Consider the following 17,880-nt stretch of genomic DNA (forward strand, 5'->3'; position numbering starts at 1 on the left):
AAACCTTATTCTCAAATATAAAAGCCATACAAGGAGTGGTTTGGTGATGATGTGGGAGATGGCTGAGTATAGGCATTGGTTGAAATCCATGCTTTAAGAGATGGTGCAGGACAAAGAATATTCTTTGAGTTTCCACTAAGCAAACAACACAGCATCGTAATTATGAGCTGTGTCTCTGGATCCCACTGCCCGGGTCTCCATCCACTGTACCCCTAATGAAGTGTGTGATGATGGGCCAAGTTACATGAGCTCTCCGAGTCTTAGTTTCCTCATCTACAAAATGGGGATAGTAGCAGAGAAAGGGTTATTGTGAAGATTTAAGGAGATAATATGTGAAAGGCGTTGGTCCTTTATTTAGCTATTGTGATTGCAGTTATTATTAGTAGTAATAGCAGTAGGGAAACTATTGTGAAATGGGTAAAAGCAGTCTAGAGGCTTTCTGCACTGAAGTGAATGAATCGTAGTTTGCACCTGGTGTCTCAGGCTGCAGAGCAGAGCTTTTCACCCACAGTTCCAGTTGTAGAAATGTGGGTGTGAGAAGGGGAGGGGGAAGGGAAGAGATGGAGGGACCAACGCTTGTCAGCCACAGCTGTTATACACAAGGCCACGTTTCATCTTCACAGCACCTGTGGGGATGGGTGCCATCCCATTTCACTGAGGAGGATGCAGGAGCTCAGAGAGATTCTGGAATGTCCTTCCAGCTTGCACTGCTGCGAAGTAGCAGCACTGAGATCGGCTCTCATGTTGATTGCCTGCAATTTTCATGTCCTGGACTTTCCGTGATATCATACAGCAAAGTGTTTATGAACAAAACCCATTTACTACGGCAACTAAGCTAGATTAGATGAGAGCATTGATCCATGACAAGGAGCATGCGGAGAGCGTCTTGCTATTGCTCAGTTTCAGCTTCTGCTGCAGTGTAGTGGGTAGAAGTAAGGCTGGTGCTGGAGTGCGGGTGTGCCTGGGAGGCTGGGCTGGCTTCCCAGGTGGGCCACACTCTACTTATGGCTTCCTGGGCCCCAAACACCATCTCGCTTGTGTCCCAGAACTTGGGGCCCTGGGGAGGCTGCCTTTTACTCCTGTCCAGGTTCACAGATCCTGAGGTTTCAATCAGATGCCAGGTCATTTGTTTCACTGAAAATCTTACTACCAGGCCTCAGGATCACCCAGTGGGCCCGGCCAGGGAGTTTCCTTTCTATAGTCAGGGTGCTGTGTGGGGTCAGAATGCTGCCATTGACCATGGAACACAACCCAATGCTGTAATTTCCGTGACTGGGGCCTGACAGTGACACTCAGTGATGGCCTGGCGTCTGCATCACCCTAGCAGAATCGGAGAGTGAGGAAGACTAAGCACTACCTGTCTTCGTTGCCCACGACCCCCACACCCCCTCCCAAGAAGCAAACCCCAAAGTGAGGGTTTCAATGCAAGGAGTTTATTCTGGAGGTGAACCTGGGAAGCACAGGAGGCACCAGTGAGACAGGGAAGGGACAGGGACAGACAAGATGTGCTGATGAGGAGGTTGCCACTGTGGGCACCCAGGGCTCAGCCTGCCAGGGACCTCTGGGAAACCGTAGAACCTGCTTCAGTGTTGCCCTGCCCAGTGCAAAGCAGTCGGCCATTTACCCACCAACTGCAATTGTTTGTTTGTTGAAAGCTGACACCTTGTTCCAGGACACTAGTCCTCATGGGTCAAGCACGCGCCTGGCTGGAGCAGCCCTAGGCAGGGGCCCTCAGAAGCAGCCATCCTCCTCCAAGGGCAGGGCAGGTGCCCAGGGCCAGAGGGGTGCATGTCAGTCCCAGCCCTCCTAGCCAGCACTGAGAAGGCCCTGGGTCTCCCTTTTCCTCTGTTCCTGAGACACACAAACTTCCTTCTGCTTGACGGGCTATTTTTTGAGAGATGTGGGTCCTTTGATGTGGTCGAGTTTATGCTCCCCTGCTAACTCTCAGAGCTACTGTGAGTTTTCTAATTTCCACCTTTGTGAAAGTCCCTTCTGTCCCAATGTCAAGGGTTGATACAGTCTTGGGAGAGCTTTTACATGCATTTCAGCCTGAATTGATGTCAAGACATCAACAGTCTCTCCCTTCCGAACTTCCTTTTAGTTTCCTGACAAAAGCATCACCTGTCTTTCTCCAGAAATGAATCCTTGGGGACCCTACAGGTAGTGCTGGCTGTGCCTGTGAATTTGTGATCATTGAAGACAAAGGAGCCAGAAAGATACTTGTTTAAACTTACGTAATAAAAATGCGAGTTGGATAAAAATTCCTGGGTTTATTGAATTTGAACGTACACAACTATTACTTTAAAGTGCACATAATCCAACTCAGAAAAAGACTTTAAATAAAACCAAGTTTGGCCAGGCATGGTGGCTCACACCTGTAATCCCAGCACTTTGGGAGGCCGAGGCGGTGGATCACCTGAGGTCGGGAGTTCATGACCAGCCTGACCAACACGGAGAAATCCTGTCTCTACTAAAAATACAAAAAAAAAAAAAAAAAATTAGCCAGGAATGGTGGCACATGCCTGTAATTCCAGCTACTCTGGAGGCTGAGTCAGGAGAATCGCTTGAACCTGGGAGGTGGAAGTTGTGGTGTGCTGAGATTGCGCCATTGCACTCCAGCCTAGGCAGCAAGCGTGAAACTCTGTCTCAAGAAAAAAACCAAAAAACCAAGTTTTAAATTGTTTTCTTAACACTGCCCCTTAGAATCCAGGCAACTGGTATAAAAGAATAATGACATTAATTCAAAGAGCTGTGTATTTTGGGGAAAGTGTGGGACAGGGAAGAAAGTTTGCATGGCATCTTGCATACAATTGTGTTGATAAGGACCTTGTTCTCTGTCTTTGTTTCCCTGTAGAATTTTCTTTCTAAGCAATGGTATGGAGAGATTTCCCGAGACACCAAGAACTGGAAGATTATCCTGTGTCTGTTTATTATACCCTTGGTGGGCTGTGGCTTTGTATCATTTAGGTACAAACCAAGGCACATAATTGTGTGTGAGTGTGTGTGCCAGTGTGTGTACATGCATCCACATATGTGTGCTCTCATGTAAATGATTAAAAAGCCTGGAACTTATGATGTTTACATTGGTGCCTATGAATTTGGTCTTGTTTCTCCCCTGACTTTTCCTGGGTTTCCTCTTAAATGGATAGGGGTGGGGTTGTGTCTTTAATATCTGGGACAGAATGTGGATTTGTTAATTGCAAAATGCCAAGGATTGAATTGGGGTTGGGTCCATCTTAGGACACAGTTTTGATCCCGTCTCTTCCTCCTGGCTATGGGTCTGTATTTATCTATGTTTGAAAGGAGGGGAGGGCTGTGCCCATCCCATGCTTGCAAGGATGCTGACGATGCCCTTATCTCTGGGTCCAGGAAGAAACCTGTCGACAAGCACAAGAAGCTGCTTTGGTACTATGTGGCGTTCTTCACCTCCCCCTTCGTGGTCTTCTCCTGGAACGTGGTCTTCTACATTGCCTTCCTCCTGCTGTTTGCCTACGTGCTGCTCATGGATTTCCATTCGGTGCCACACCCCCCCGAGCTGGTCCTGTACTCGCTGGTCTTTGTCCTCTTCTGTGATGAAGTGAGACAGGTAGGGCTGCCATGACAGCAGGAACCCCCTTGCTTCCTCGGTGAGAGGCATCTTTCTAAAGCCAAGAGGAATAGAAGTTGCTTCTGAAGTTCAAAAGTCATTATTTTCCCAAAACAAATGTTCTCTTTAGGTGCTAGTCCATGAGTGTGAAGGTGCATTTTCATACCCTTAGTAATTCAGTAAGATCTCCTAGTACCCAAGTTTATTCTTTGCTCTCTAGTGAATGTTAATTGATGGAGATGAATTAGTCAGGAATGGGGGAGTGTTTAAAGAGAAGAGAGACCCTGGACGATAAACCCACTGCCGTCATCAGGAGTGGTTTGTCTTCCTGCCATTACAATAGCATGATAAGTGGCAGGGAGCTGGCAGGACTTTTGAGCTAAGAGCATCTTAATGCCCAGCATGTCAGAGTGACAATGTTTTAAAGTTGTGTAACTCCCTGTGGGTTTCAGGGAGCTGGTGTGAATTATTCATGGTGCTTTTCTGCAGTTTCTTGGGACCTTCATTTTTTGGCATCGTCTACCGTTGAACCCAGAAGTCTAGCTCAGGACTCATGTGTAGCAGGCGCTTGATTAGTAATGGTTGAAAAAATAAATGTTGATGGTGAAAGTGGTGTTATCCCTAAACCATTATGAAAAGTCATCCCAGAAAATTCTTTCACACTTAGCAGTTTACAAATTGTTTGACAACTACTGTTGTTGTCGTCACTGTTGTCCCCTCTGAACCTAAACGCAAAAATACATCAATTCAGCAAGTGTGTGCTAGGCACTTAGAGTTTCTGAGGTACAATGCCACGTGCTACCATAGATCTGGAGAGGGCAAAGAGTGCTGTTCTTGCCCTTACAGAGTCACTGACTCGTGTAAGAATCCTAAGTTGGCTTAAACTTTCATGCCAACTCTGACAGACTTTTTTTTTAGTGACTTCTAGCAGTCCTGGGTTGAGAAAGATTCCAAGGGTCTGTCTGTTCTCAGCGGGAGAGTGTTTTGATCAATTAGTGATGTCTGCCATGGGTATGACCTGTGGGAAGAGTCCTGACACCAGTGCCCTGTGTCTGACTTTCCTTGCATAGTAGGTCTGAGGTGCAGGTGGGGAATGGAGCTGGGATGGAGGTGGAGGAAATGTGTCCGGAATTGGTGGGTTCTTGGTCTCACTGACTTCAAGAATGAAGCCGTGGACCCTCGCGGTGAGTGTTATAGCTCTTAAGGTGACGCATCTGGAGTTTGTTCCTTCTGATGTTCGGATGTGTTCGGAGATTCTTCCTTCTGGTGGGTTCATGGTCTCGCTGGCTCAGGAGTGAAGCTGCAGACCTTCGCGGTGAGTGTTACAGCTCATAAAAGCAGTGTGGACCCAAAGAGTGAGCAGTAGCAAAATTTATTGCATAGAGCGAAAGAAGAAAGCTTCCACAAAGTGGAAGGGGAACCGAGTGGGTTGCCACTGCTGGCTCGGGCAGCCTGCTTTTATTCTCTTATCTGGCCCCACCCACATCCTGCTGATTGGTAGAGCTGAGTGGTCTGTTTTCACAGGGCGCTGATTGGTGCGTTTACAATCCCTGAGCTAGACACCAAGGTTCTCCACGTGCCCACTACATTAACTAGATACAGAGTGTCCACACAAAGGTTCTCCAAGGCCTCACCAGAGTAGCTAGATACAGAGTGTTGATTGGTGCATTCACAAACCCTGAGCTAGACACAGGGTGCTGATTGGTGTGTTTACAAACCTTGAGCTAGATACCAAGTGCTGATTGGTGTATTTACAATCCTTGGGCTAGACATAAAGGTTCTCCACATCCCCACCAGACTCAGAAGGCCAGCTGGCTTCACCCAGTGGATCCGGCATGGGGGCTACAGATGGAGCTGCCTGCCAGTCCTGTGCTGTGTGCCCGCATTCCTCAGCCCTTGGGTGGTTGATGGGACTGGGTGCCATGGAGCAGGGGGTGGCGCTGGTGGAGGAGGCTCGGGCCACACAGGAACCCACTGAGGGGATGGAAGGCTCAGGCATGGCGGGCTGCAGGTCCTGAGCCCTGCCCCGCCGGGAGGCAGCTAAGGCCCGGTGAGAAATTGAGTGCAGCGCCGGTGGGCCGGCACTGCTGGGGGACCCAGTACACCCTCCGCAGCCGCTGGCCCAGGTGATAAGCCTCTCATTGCCCGGGGTCGGCAGGGCCGGCCGGCTGCTCCGACTGCGGGGCCCACCAAGCCCGTGCCCACCCAGAACTCCAGCTGGCCCGCAGGCGCCGAGCGCAGCCCCGGTTCCTGCTCGCGCCTCTCCCTCCACACTTCCCTGCAAGCTGAGGGAGTCGGCTCTGGCCTTGGCCAGCCCAGAAAGGGGCTCCCACAGTGCAGCGGTGGGCTGAAGTCCTCCTCAAGTGCCACCAAAGTGGGAGCCCAGGCAGAGGAGGCGCCGAGAGCGAGCGAGGGCTGTGAGGACTGCCAGCACGCTGTCACCTCTCAGAAGCGTAAGGTAAATGACTCATGTCAGTGTTGAACAGCAGGATTATCAGGCTTCACCTACCAGCAATTCTTCCCCCAGGACAGGGCCTTGCTATGTGCAGGAGATTTCCCTAACTTCGGATCAACCCCACGGGAGTCCCCTGCACTGCCCTGGGAAGTCACAGCTCTGCTCAGGCCATGCCCTCGGTATTAGTCTGTAGGGCTGCCAAGATGAAGCACCATAGACCGAGTGGCTTTAATAACAGAAGTTCATTGCCTTATGGTTCTAGAGGCCAGAAGTCTGAGATCAAGCTGTCAGCAGGGCTGACTCCCTCTGGAGGCTGTGCGGGAGACTCTGTCCTAGCCTCTCCTCTAGCTTTTGGCGGACAGCTGGCAAGCTTCACCATTCCTTGGCTTGTCGATGCATCCCTCTGATCCCTGTCCTCATGGGTGACTCCTGCATGAGTGATTGTGTCCAAATTTCTGCTCTTCCTGGGGACATTCGTCGTACTGGATCAGGGGTCACCCTACTTCAGCATGACTTCCTCTTTACTTAATTAGTTACATCTGCAATGCCCCTGTTTCCAAACAACGTCACACGCCAAGGTACTGGGGGCTGGGACTTCCATGTTTGAATCTTTGGAGACACAATTTAACCTGTAACACCTACAACGAGTCTCTTTCTCTTAGCTGCCATCCTACTTCCTAGCTCTGTGTTGTGCCTTGCTATGTATGTGTCAGCAGCAGCGAGGGAATGGGAATAGTCTGTCTGAGGGAAGCAGAGAAAGACTGAAGGAGATTCATCATTTAAAACAGGGTGGGCCCAGACCAGAGTGAGGAAGTGAGAGAAGCAGCCCTCATCCAGCTAGGAGCCTTGGAGCCACGGTGCGGGAGCTCACTCTGGATGAGGTCCTGCGTTTTCCCTTCTCCCGACCTGGCGTGGTTTCCTCCACTCTCACTTGTAGTTCACCATGACCAAGACCCTTTTCAAAGGCACTTCAGGGACAAAAAGACAGCATTGCCAGCTTAGCTTTTGCAAGAGGGAGGGGCTGAAAGGGTGAGATTGGGGGCTTTGTAGCACTGGAGAGGGAAGGGTCCCTCTGAGGGGCTGGCTGATGTCTTATCATGCACTGGGAACAACTGGGACAGTGTCTGCCCCACGAGTGGGGTAAGTGCCAAATGGTTTTTTTTGTTTTTGTTTTTTGTTTTTTGTTTTTTTTTTTTGAGACTGTATCTTGCTCTGTTGCCCAGGCTGGAGTGCAATGGCATGATCTTGGCTCACTGTAACCTCCGCCTCCCAGGTTCAAGTGATTCTCGTGCCTCAGCCTCCTGAGTATCTGGGACTACAGGCACGCACCACCACACCCAGCTAATTTTTGTATTTTTAGTAGAGACGGGGTTTCACCATGTTGGCCAGGGTGGTCTCAATCTCTTGACCTTGTGATCCTCAGCCTCCCAAAGTGCTGGGATTACAGGTGTGAGCCACTGCGCTCGGCCACCAAAGGGTTTTGACTGGTCTGTGGAAATTTGTAACCTTGGAGGGCAGCCCGCTGGTTCCTGGCAGGTCTTTTCTGGCACAGCTTACCGCAGAGGCAGCTGGACCACCTGGGAGGTCACACAGGCCTCCAACCCTTGGTGGTGACTCATAGGCAGGATCTTGAGCTCTGTGGGGGCGGCAGAGTTTGCTGGAAGAGGCACGGGGTCTGTAGGAACTGGAGCAGCACACTGCATGACTCAGGCGACCAGCCTGACATCTCAAAGGTAGCCACTGAGTAGAATCAAGTGACAATGGATTCATAGCCTGGTGGGGAAATGAGTCATGAGCACAAATTAGCAGAGAGAGAGAGAGAGAGAATAAGAGAGACAGAGAGAGAGAGAGAGAGAGAGAGAGAGAGATAGAGACAGAGGAGAGAAATGTGGAGGTGGGGAGGGAGAAAAAACCATCTGGAATTGCGAATGGCTGGTACAATAGTAACTTACTGAGTTTTTTTTTGACCTGCAAGAGGTTATTTAGAGAATAAGAGGATGGACGTCTGGCATGGTGCCCTAGTACATCTCTTCTTGCATCAACCCCACTGGGAGGTCTTTGAGCTTTTCCAGTTCCTAACACATACTCTGTTGTTGCTCAGAATTGCGTGGCATGGGAAGGATTTGATTTAGATGTTTATTTCTTATTCACATTTGGTCCTCAGGGGCTAGCACAGGTGCTGGCACTGACACGTTTCTGACAAGTGTGTGTGTTTTTAGTAAATGCATTGATGAAGCACGGTCTTCATAGTTCAACTCAAGGGCTGTGTTCCCTGGAGTGGCCATGGTAACACTCAGGAGACCAGCGCTGGGGAGCTGGAGAGGAACCCTGCCCACAGCCCCACAGGCAGGAGCTCAAGAGTGTTCTCTGGGGCAGAGGGCGCTTTGGTGGCCTCTTCTCAGAATGGTTGATGAAAAGTCAAAAGTCTTTTTTCTGCTACTTTTCACCCCTCAGGCTCCCAAACATTTCTCTACCTGTCCCTGACCCTGCCTCCCTTGCTGCATTAAGGCTCAGAAGCCGCTGTGCAAGTCCAGACGTTGTTTGATGCCTTCAGGCATCTAAAGAAACCAGAGACCAGGCGCAGTGGCACCCCCTTGCAATCCCAGCACTGTGGGAGGTCGAAGCAGGCGGATCACCTGAGGTCAGGAGTTCGAGACCAGCCTGGCCAAAATGGCAAAATCCCGTCTCTACTAAAAGTACAAAAATTAGCCAGGCATGGTGGTGCGTGCCTGTAATCCCTGCTACTCAGGAGGCTGAGGCAGTAGAATCACTTGGACCCTGGAGGCAGAGTTTGCAGTGAGCTGAGATTGTACCACTGCACTCCAGCCTGGGTGACAGAGTGAGACTCCATCTCAAAAAAAACAAAAAAACAAAAAACAAACAAACAAACAATACACACACAAAAACCCAGGAATCTGAGAGAGAGGACTTGTTCTGGGTTGCTTTGGAAGGCAGACCTTGGCCTGGATGGAAGCTGCAGGGAGATTTGTCTTGGCTTCATCCAAATATTTCATTCATGCATTCTTCCTTTCAACACATACTTCACACCCCTACTTTGTGCCAGGCACAGTTCTAGACAGCAATGGACCAAACAGATGAAGATCTCTTCCCCTATGCAGCGTTCTACCGGTTTGTAATGATTTCCGGGAGCTCTCGAGGAGAGGAGATGAGCATCAGCAGGCAGCACTAAGTGGGCGAGTCTTACATTTACTGGGAGGTTGGCCCAGAGGACTTGCAACAGTAAAATCTGAAGTCTGTAAATCACAGACAACTCTGTGCCAATTTCTTGTGTGCATTTAGCTACTAAGTCACCTGTTTGGGTCATGCAGAAGGAGACTCAGGAGAGGTACATTTTCCTTGGAGAAGGGCCCTGGGCAGGGTTAGCATGAGGTGTTTTTGCTCAGGGAGGACACAGGGCAGGGACATGGGGTGGGAGTAGATGGGGCAGGTGCGCAGGAGAACTGAGGAAGGACAACGGGCTGTGAGTAATTCCCAGGGGCTGCGGGAGGAAGGGTGGGGATCTGGCTGACCTCTACCTATTCTATCTGCCTTCATTGTGGGTGATGCTGGATATGGGGGGATGCTTACTAAGTATCTCTTCTTGTTATTTTTAAGAATTATCTTTGAATGGGCCACTTTTAACTCAGCAATCCTGGGTATGAAAGCAGCAGTATGGGAAGTGCCCTGTGCTTAGGGTCAGCAGTGTGTGTTCCAGGTGGCTCTGCCATCCGAGGGCTTTTCCGGCCTTAAAACTCTGATTCTGCGACATGAACGGGTCTATGGAACATAGCCATGGAGATTCTTAGAGTTAAAAGAATCCGACACTCGGGGTCGCTGTTTCTCTTCTGGTGTGCAGACTCATGTATTTGCCATCCTAAATGGGATTGCTTTCCTCCAAGAAATAGTTCTGCTGGCCTGGTGCTGTCTTAATTAACCTAGTTTACACTTGTTAGGGGGGGAAAAAAAACCCAAGCAGGGTGTGACCTGATTTAGATTGTGTCAAAAAGTCATGCTCTTCCATGTGTACCTGTGTCCCTTTGCCTGAATGCAGATGTCGAAATGCTGATTTGGAATTTTGAAACGAGGCAGTCAATAAGTGCAAATACAGTTGCTAAATAATCCTTGGGTCTGTTAAACAGACATTGGGGATGTTTATTTAAAATGGGATGAGTCCCATCATGCCTTCACGGAGGGCACCATTCAATTTTGAGGCATGTTGAATGTCCAAATCCTGACAGATATGATGAAATAGTGTCCTGGGATTTTATGAATACAGCCCATCCCAGGCATTCTGCCCAGAGAGAAGAGGCCTCTTTTCCTTTAAAAACATGTTATCTCCCTGCGATGGTAACTTGGAGCCTCAGAACTGACCTATTTCCGATGTCTTTCTTCATGTAGGCCAGGCTTCTGAAAGTCTCCCGGGCTGAGGTTGGGCTGGGGCAGTGCCTACCTGCCTCCCAGAGCAGGGCATTAAGCGGGGAGCTAGCAGCAGGGAGGGCCTTTCCCAGTCCCCCTTATCTTACCAGGCACCAGAAGAGCAAATGGTTGTTGGTGAGGGGTCCCTGGGGCTGCTAGCACCAGCAAAGCGAACAGCTCCTGTGGCCTCCCCCAAGGAGCCTGCCTTGGTTTCTGAGCCTAGAAAGAATGTTTGAACTGAGTGAATAGGGTGACAAGAATGTTGACAATACAGTAGCAGATCTCTTATCCTTCATTATGGTCCTGATAATAATGGTTATTGGCAGAGACAATTGTAACACAAATGAAAATATCAACTGTATTTTAGCTATATGGCAAGATGTATCTGTTTCCCCTCAATTTTTGTCCATTTTTATTTTATTTAGTTTTATAAAATCACAAAGTAATAATGCTTATCACAAGTGGGACTACACAAAGAATAATCCTGCCCGATCTAGAGTATAAGCTTCCACAACCTTCTTCAAGCCCATAAAGATATGAACATTTGTAGGTGTTTTGTTTGTTTTTATCCAAATAGAATCCTACTGTGTTCATCACCCTACAATTTGCCTTTTTTTTTTTTTTAGAATTTCTCATGGGCATTCCTGCAAGTTAATCTTAGACATAGATCTCTTTTTCAGCCTAGTTTCTTGTAAACACACATATTTCACAGAAATGGAATATTATAGTGTGTGTGTGTGTGTGTGTGTGTGTGTGCTTTTTAAGTTGAGCCTTTTTTCCCTTCTTTGTTAGTCTCCCTGTGGACTTTCTCAACCTTTACTCTAAAGACAAGGCCTCCCAAGCTATGTTAATAAACTGCTGTGTCTCTTTCTGCTTTTATTTGGTCCATGTACTATGTACACACACTGTATTACATCACATCTGAGATGTCATTTTTTTTTCACATTTTAACATCTCTGAAACTGCAATTTCTTACAATCTGAGGTTTAATGAAATAGGGTAGGCATATGTATGTTTGGGGGCTTTTTTCTTCATTCTTTGTTTTACAAAAACAAGATTCTGTTTCCCATACATTTCTGCATTTTGCTTTTTCTTTTACTTTGTGGAAATCTCTTCAAGACAAATGACATCACTCTGTTCCTTTTTAAAAACATGATTGTAGTATATTCAATATTCCTTTAATGGTGGACCACATCTTTTTCCTAGATTATGCTTTTCTCTGCAACAAAAATGCTGCAATAAACATCCTATGTACTGATTAAAAAAAGAGAGAGAGTTTAGCCTTCACACAGGGACGGGACTGTTGACACACCCCATGGTGCTGCCCCAACCTGGGGGATTTTAACATTTCCTGGGTGCTTGATTTCATAGTGCCCTCACCCCCTTGGCCCACTCAAGTTGCTGTTCGAATTTATAAATGAAGGAAAAGAAATGCTTCTTGAGAAATTAATGATGTGTCTTGAATCCCTTCCACATCTGAGACTGTAGGATCTCTGTGGGATCTGAAGAAGCAGAGTGATGTGGGGAGAAGCAACTGACTCGGGTTCAGAATCGTGAGGTCTGCCACTTGCTGAGCGAGTTCCGTAGCCTCTCTAGGCTGTGGTTTCAGCAGCAAAGTAGGAAATATAATATCTGAATATCAGATGGACTCCTATTGGTGAGTTCATTTAGTAACATTAAGAAGTGCCCTGTTGCTTTGGTGACATTTCTTTGATGTTATTTCCCTGCCTTGCACAAGTGTTGGTTTCCTTATGTGAATTCACTTAGGGCCTTGGTCTCATCTCCATACCGATCTTCGTGTCATTTCTTTTCAACATGTTTAACATCTGTCTTTCCCACCAAACAGTAGATTCCTTGAGAATTAGCATTGCACCTAATCCAATGTTTCTGTGCGCTGGGAGCCTGGCACAGGTGTTTGGAATTCCGTGTCCTCTCTGTAAATATATTTGAATGGATGGACAAATGAAAGGATTAGCTGGTCACTCTGGAATTACCCAAATCCAAGTTATAGATTGATTTAGGAGCCATCCAGATGTGATCTTCTCCTTTCCCTCTTCAGGAAAATGCGAGAAGAGAAAGGATACTCTGTTTGTTTCAGTGTTTTCCTGACATACTTTCTTCCAAAGAATCATGACCAATATGTACACATCGGTCCCTGAGGCACACTGTTCCTGTCACGCATTCCTGTGACCACATCTGTTCTTATAGATGTTATATGCAGCACCTATGTGCACATTTTTTTTAAAAAAGATTTCTTTTAATCAAGATGTTTTACTGCCATGTGGCAGAAAAATTTTACAGTAATGACACAAATCTATGATGACAACCATATGAGTAATACCCTCTAGGACTGTGTAGTGCACAACCTGTACCACTGTACATGGTGGCTGGACAGTCTACATCTGCCTGTGGAGGGTGTACTCACCCTCTGCAGGTTCCTCTTGAAAAAATGGTGAGGAAACATCAATCCTTTTTTCCTGACTTTGCCAGCAGACATGAAGAGCAGAACAGCCAGTGTGCAACCTACTTTCCAATCCTCCTGGATTAGCGTGGGGCATGTGGTAGGGCTCACTTGGCATATGAAAGAATAAACAAACACGTCATTGGCTCAAAAAGGACCTGGAAGAAAATGAGTGGACGTTTAAAAATCTGGAAATGGTTGATATTTCCAAGCTGCTGATGTCCCTCTCTGTCCCTTTCTGTACGCAGTGGTACGTAAATGGGGTGAATTATTTTACTGACCTGTGGAATGTGATGGACACTCTGGGGCTTTTTTACTTCATAGCAGGAATTGTATTTCGGTAAGTAATCTCATCACTTTTCCTAATTTTCTGTGTTTTGACTACAAAAGTGGAGAAAAGCTCTGCAGACATTTCAAACCCAAGGGAAGTCTATTACTCATTAGAGATTATTACACAAGACCATTGTGTCTGCTTTATAGAGATACAGCTGGGTTGGCATGAAGTTGATTCCCCTCTCTTCCCCCTCCCACTGATGTGTAATTTAAAAGGGGTCATGCGTGATTTTTCTCTTTGTGCTTATAGACTTTGGGGAGAATTTTTTTTTTTAAGTAGAGATGAGGTTTCATCATGTTGTCCAGGCTGGACTCAAATGCCAGGGCTCAAGGGATCCATGTGCCTCAGCCTCCCAAAGTGTTGGGATCACAGGCATGAGCCTCTGCATCTGATCATGGGGAGAAATAAATAGAAATTGAGAAATTCTACTGATTATTGTATATTGATTTTGTATCCTGAAACTTTACTGAAGTCACTTATCTGTTCTAGGACACTTTGGACAGTCTTTAAGGTTTTCTAGGTATAGAATCATATTATCAGAGAAGAGAGATAATTTGACTTCTTCTTTTCCTATTTGGATACCTTCTATTTCTTTCTCTTGTCTGATTGCTCTGGCTAGGACTTCCAGTACTATGTTGAATATGAGTGGTGAGAGTGAATATCCTTGTCTTGTTCCAGTTATTAAGTGGAATGCTTCCAGCTTTTGCCCATTCAATATGATATTGGCTGTGGATTTGTCATAGACGGTTCTTACTATTTTGAAGTCCGTTCCTTCAATGCTTAGTTTGTTGAGTTTTTTTTTTTTTTATCAAGAAAGGATGTTGGATTTTATTGAAAGATTTTTCTATATCTATTGAGATGATTGTACAGATTTTGTTTTTAATTCTGTTTATGTAGTGAATCACAATTATTGATTTGCATGTTGAACCAACCCAGGTCGTGAGCATAGTACCCAACAGGTAGCCCCCTCTCGCTCCTTTCCCCCTTTTGGAGTTCCCAGTGTTTATTATTCCCATCTTTATGTCCATGTGTACTCAGTGTTTACCTCCCACTTATAAATGAGAACATATGGTATTTGGTTTTCTGTTCCTGCATTAATTCACTTAGCATAATGGCCTCGAGCTGCATCCATGTTCTTTTTTTATGGCTGTGTAATATTCCATGGAGTATATGTATCACATTTTCTTTATCCAGTCCACCATTGATGGGCATCTAGGTTGGTTTCATGTCTTTGCTATTGTGAATAGTGCTGCAATGTACATATGAGTGCGTGTGTCTTTTTGGTAGAATGATTTATTTTCTTTGGGTATGTACTCAGTAATGGGATTGCTGGGTCAAATGAGAGGAGAGAGGAGAAGATGCTAAGAATGTTAAATATCATATGGTAGTGTTTCATGTTGGGCCATATGATCTTCTAATATGCACTTAACTTTGATTTGAATGCTGGCTGTGGAGTCTGCCCTTCTAGTTACAAGCATATTTCCTCAATGGCACAGCCAGAGTGTGGGATTAGAAAAACCAACCACAAATTACCACCAAAAAAACAATGTGTATTCCACATTCGTAGAGAGATTAGGGTATGCCCCAAACCATGGTTCGCATTGCCTAGCCTGCCTCCTAACTGGCCTGTCATCCCCAAATAGCTTTTAAGATAAAGCTAGCAACTGGGCGTGGTGGCTCACACCTGTAATCCCAACACTTTGGGAGGCTGAGATGGGAGGATCACTTGAGCCCAGGAGTTTGAGATCAGCCTGAGCAACATAGCGAGACCCTGTTTCAATTTTTTTAAAACAGATAAAGCTAACAATTATATATGAGTAGTACTTTCAAATGATGTCATTTTGTAAAGAATCTTAACCATTCATATTTATACTTATGCAGAATGAGATGGTTTACAATGAATGTTTGCCCTCCAATTTGAATAGGGTAAAAACGTCAATTTCCTCTTCAGATAGCCTCCCTTTCTGGTTGGGTTTAAGGTTTCAGCATTTGAGCCACAGTTGGTTGGATGTGATTCTAGATCACTCCAGTTAGAAAGCACAGATGGCTTTCAATGAGCACGTTAGCAGGTGGTTAGATAATCAAATGATCTGGTGTAAATGAGGTAAGTTTCATTAGGGGAAAGCTGGCAGGGTGAAGTCCCAAGTGGTCATGGGGGTGGGCTGGGGATTGGCATCGTTATAGAAGCCTTGTGAGCCAGGGAAGTTAGCAATAGCACGGTTAGGTTCCTGCAGTAGTGTGTGAGGATGGTGGGCTGAAGAGACAGGAACCTCTGAGAGCTCAGTTTGGTGAGATGTCTTTGCTTTTCATGTCTTTTCATGTCCTTGACTGTACTTGAGTCCATGAAAGCAGAAGATCATGGCCTTTGCTGGGTGGTGTTTCTGGCCTATTTTCACTCACTCAACCTTCCAGCTCTTGCCTGCTTCTTGAAATTGGGTTATTTTTAGAAACAAAACTTTGGAATGTTTTGTCAGTATCTCATGAATTCTGTTCCTTCTTTTTCCCCTAGGCTCCACTCTTCTAATAAAAGCTCTTTGTATTCTGGACGAGTCATTTTCTGTCTGGACTACATTATTTTCACTCTAAGATTGATCCACATTTTTACTGTAAGCAGAAACTTAGGACCCAAGATTATAATGCTGCAGAGGATGGTAAGAGTCAAGAATATTTGTAGTCATCATTTTTCTTGCGGGGCCCAGAGTTCTTTTAATGGTTGATAGGAGGATTTTGTCCTTAGAACGACTGCTGCATTTCACCATCAGTAACATTTGCTTTCTTTGATGTATTTCATCAGGGGCCTCTCCCAGGTTAAAATTTAATGAAAGATGGTTGTGAGGAGCAAACAGTGTCATTTAGTGCATTGTTAACAAATAACCTCATACTTACTTAGATTTTTTACTTCACAAGTTACTTTCATTTGAGTCTTGACAGTTTGCTAAGAGTGTAGGCAGGGGAGGGACTTTTATGCCAATTTTATACCTGGAGACAGTTGAGTCCAAGGAGGACTATGTTTGTCTAGAGACAAGTAGTGAGCTAGATGCATAGTGAGGATTGGAAGCTGAATCATGTAACTGTGTAATATAGATACAGGGAAAGGCTATAGCAGGCTTGTTATATACACGTAATAGAAAGAATTATACATGGATGGTGTTGCTTTCCTAAACTTGTTTTCCAGATGACCCAAACCTCCACTGTTTCTGTCTTTAAATCAGATGAGCATTGAGATGACCTCATCTGGAAGCTCCATTCCAACACTGAGGTTCTTTGAGTTTGTGGTTTTAATTCAAAGCATTTCTGGGACAACCAGTCACCATGAAGTCATGCTATGTGTGCACAAAATTTAAAAAAAATTAAACAGTCCATTCTTGTCTAAACCAACAAACTACAAAAATAATTTTGGAGTTAAAAGTGTATCAAAATCATGAGGTATAGGGACAGAGAGGTCCTCCAAAACTTAGATTCCTCCTTTGCTCTAGAGCTGGGCTCCCACTCAGAAAGCTGCTGTTGCTGGGCTGGTTTGGAGATCAGCAAGCAAAAATGCATCAAACCGGTTTTAACTCTGGAAGTCAGATGTCTTAAGATCCAAAGATGATGATGACTGCTTTTGTCAATTAGTCAGTGAACTCTGGGTGACTTAGATGCTCTGAACCCTGGAACCACTGCTCTTCTCCATGGTCCACTGAGGACGGCCGGGCCAGGGGGACTTGCCGACTTGTGGGCACGGTCCTGACTCCGCTCTCCTGTCCTCCCCTGACAGCTGATCGACGTGTTCTTCTTCCTGTTCCTCTTTGCGGTGTGGATGGTGGCCTTCGGCGTGGCCAGGCAAGGGATCCTTAGGCAGAATGAGCAGCGCTGGAGGTGGATATTCCGTTCAGTCATCTACGAGCCCTACTTGGCCATGTTCGGCCAGGTGCCCAGTGACGTGGACGGTAAGCCTGACTTGGCTCAGGTGGAAACAGCTTGGAGGAGGCATTTGCTCCCTGAACCAACCCCCAGGGCTGCCCCGGAGACTGCACTTCAGAAGCACGCACGTGAAATGGAGTCCAACATGACAGAGTAAAAACTCACTCCTCAAAACCTCTTCTTTGCTCTTAAGCAAGATTTTACATCAGCCTTGCAGGTGGTGCCCAACATTTCAATTTTTAAACCTTTTTAAAAATAGTGATTCTGATATTTTCAATTAACAACATGGCAATTGAAGGCAACAAGACTTACTAGTTTAGAAACCAGGGTTGTGAGTTGTACTCATCGATATAACAGAGTGACTGGGCTCCCATTTCTTTCAAAAAGAGCAATATTGGAAAATCCACATTGGAACCTGGAATTTAGACTTCTGGTGTGCGTTAGCCCACTGCCAACTGGTTTTTGGAGGCAGGCTGATGGTGGCACAGATGGTTTTAATTTGCCCACACCCGATTTACAGAAGGAAAGTGAGGGGCTATGTAAATTGTGTGTGTTTTGGATGGACGGGCTGAAGCATCTTTAGGATGCTGACAATAGCCTTGGCTTGTCATTTCCTACCCTGCCACGATAAAACCATCCTGATGGTTTCCCTGAGCCAGAGCCTGCTCCTCCTGGTCACAGTTCTCCATTCCTGTTGTTTTCTCTGTTATCCTCCTGGCCTCATA

The 17,880-nt window shown here is 46.2% G+C and overlaps 1 protein-coding gene across 1 annotated transcript in view; it reads left to right on the plus strand.

The window, feature by feature from the left end:
- TRPM8 (transient receptor potential cation channel subfamily M member 8) overlaps window positions 1–17,880 on the plus strand; it is an 80,118-nt gene that overhangs the window by 49,235 nt on the left and 13,003 nt on the right. Inside the window, exons 16-20 of the mRNA XM_024243395.2 lie at window positions 2,855–2,967; window positions 3,370–3,586; window positions 13,167–13,258; window positions 15,762–15,903; window positions 17,010–17,181. Of these exons, the coding sequence (XP_024099163.1) occupies window positions 2,855–2,967; window positions 3,370–3,586; window positions 13,167–13,258; window positions 15,762–15,903; window positions 17,010–17,181 (736 nt within the window). The remainder of the gene's footprint in view (window positions 1–2,854; window positions 2,968–3,369; window positions 3,587–13,166; window positions 13,259–15,761; window positions 15,904–17,009; window positions 17,182–17,880) is intronic.

This window comes from Pongo abelii, chromosome 11 (assembly GCF_028885655.2).
Source record: "Pongo abelii isolate AG06213 chromosome 11, NHGRI_mPonAbe1-v2.0_pri, whole genome shotgun sequence".
In the NCBI taxonomy this organism is placed as follows: Eukaryota; Metazoa; Chordata; class Mammalia; order Primates; family Hominidae; genus Pongo; species Pongo abelii.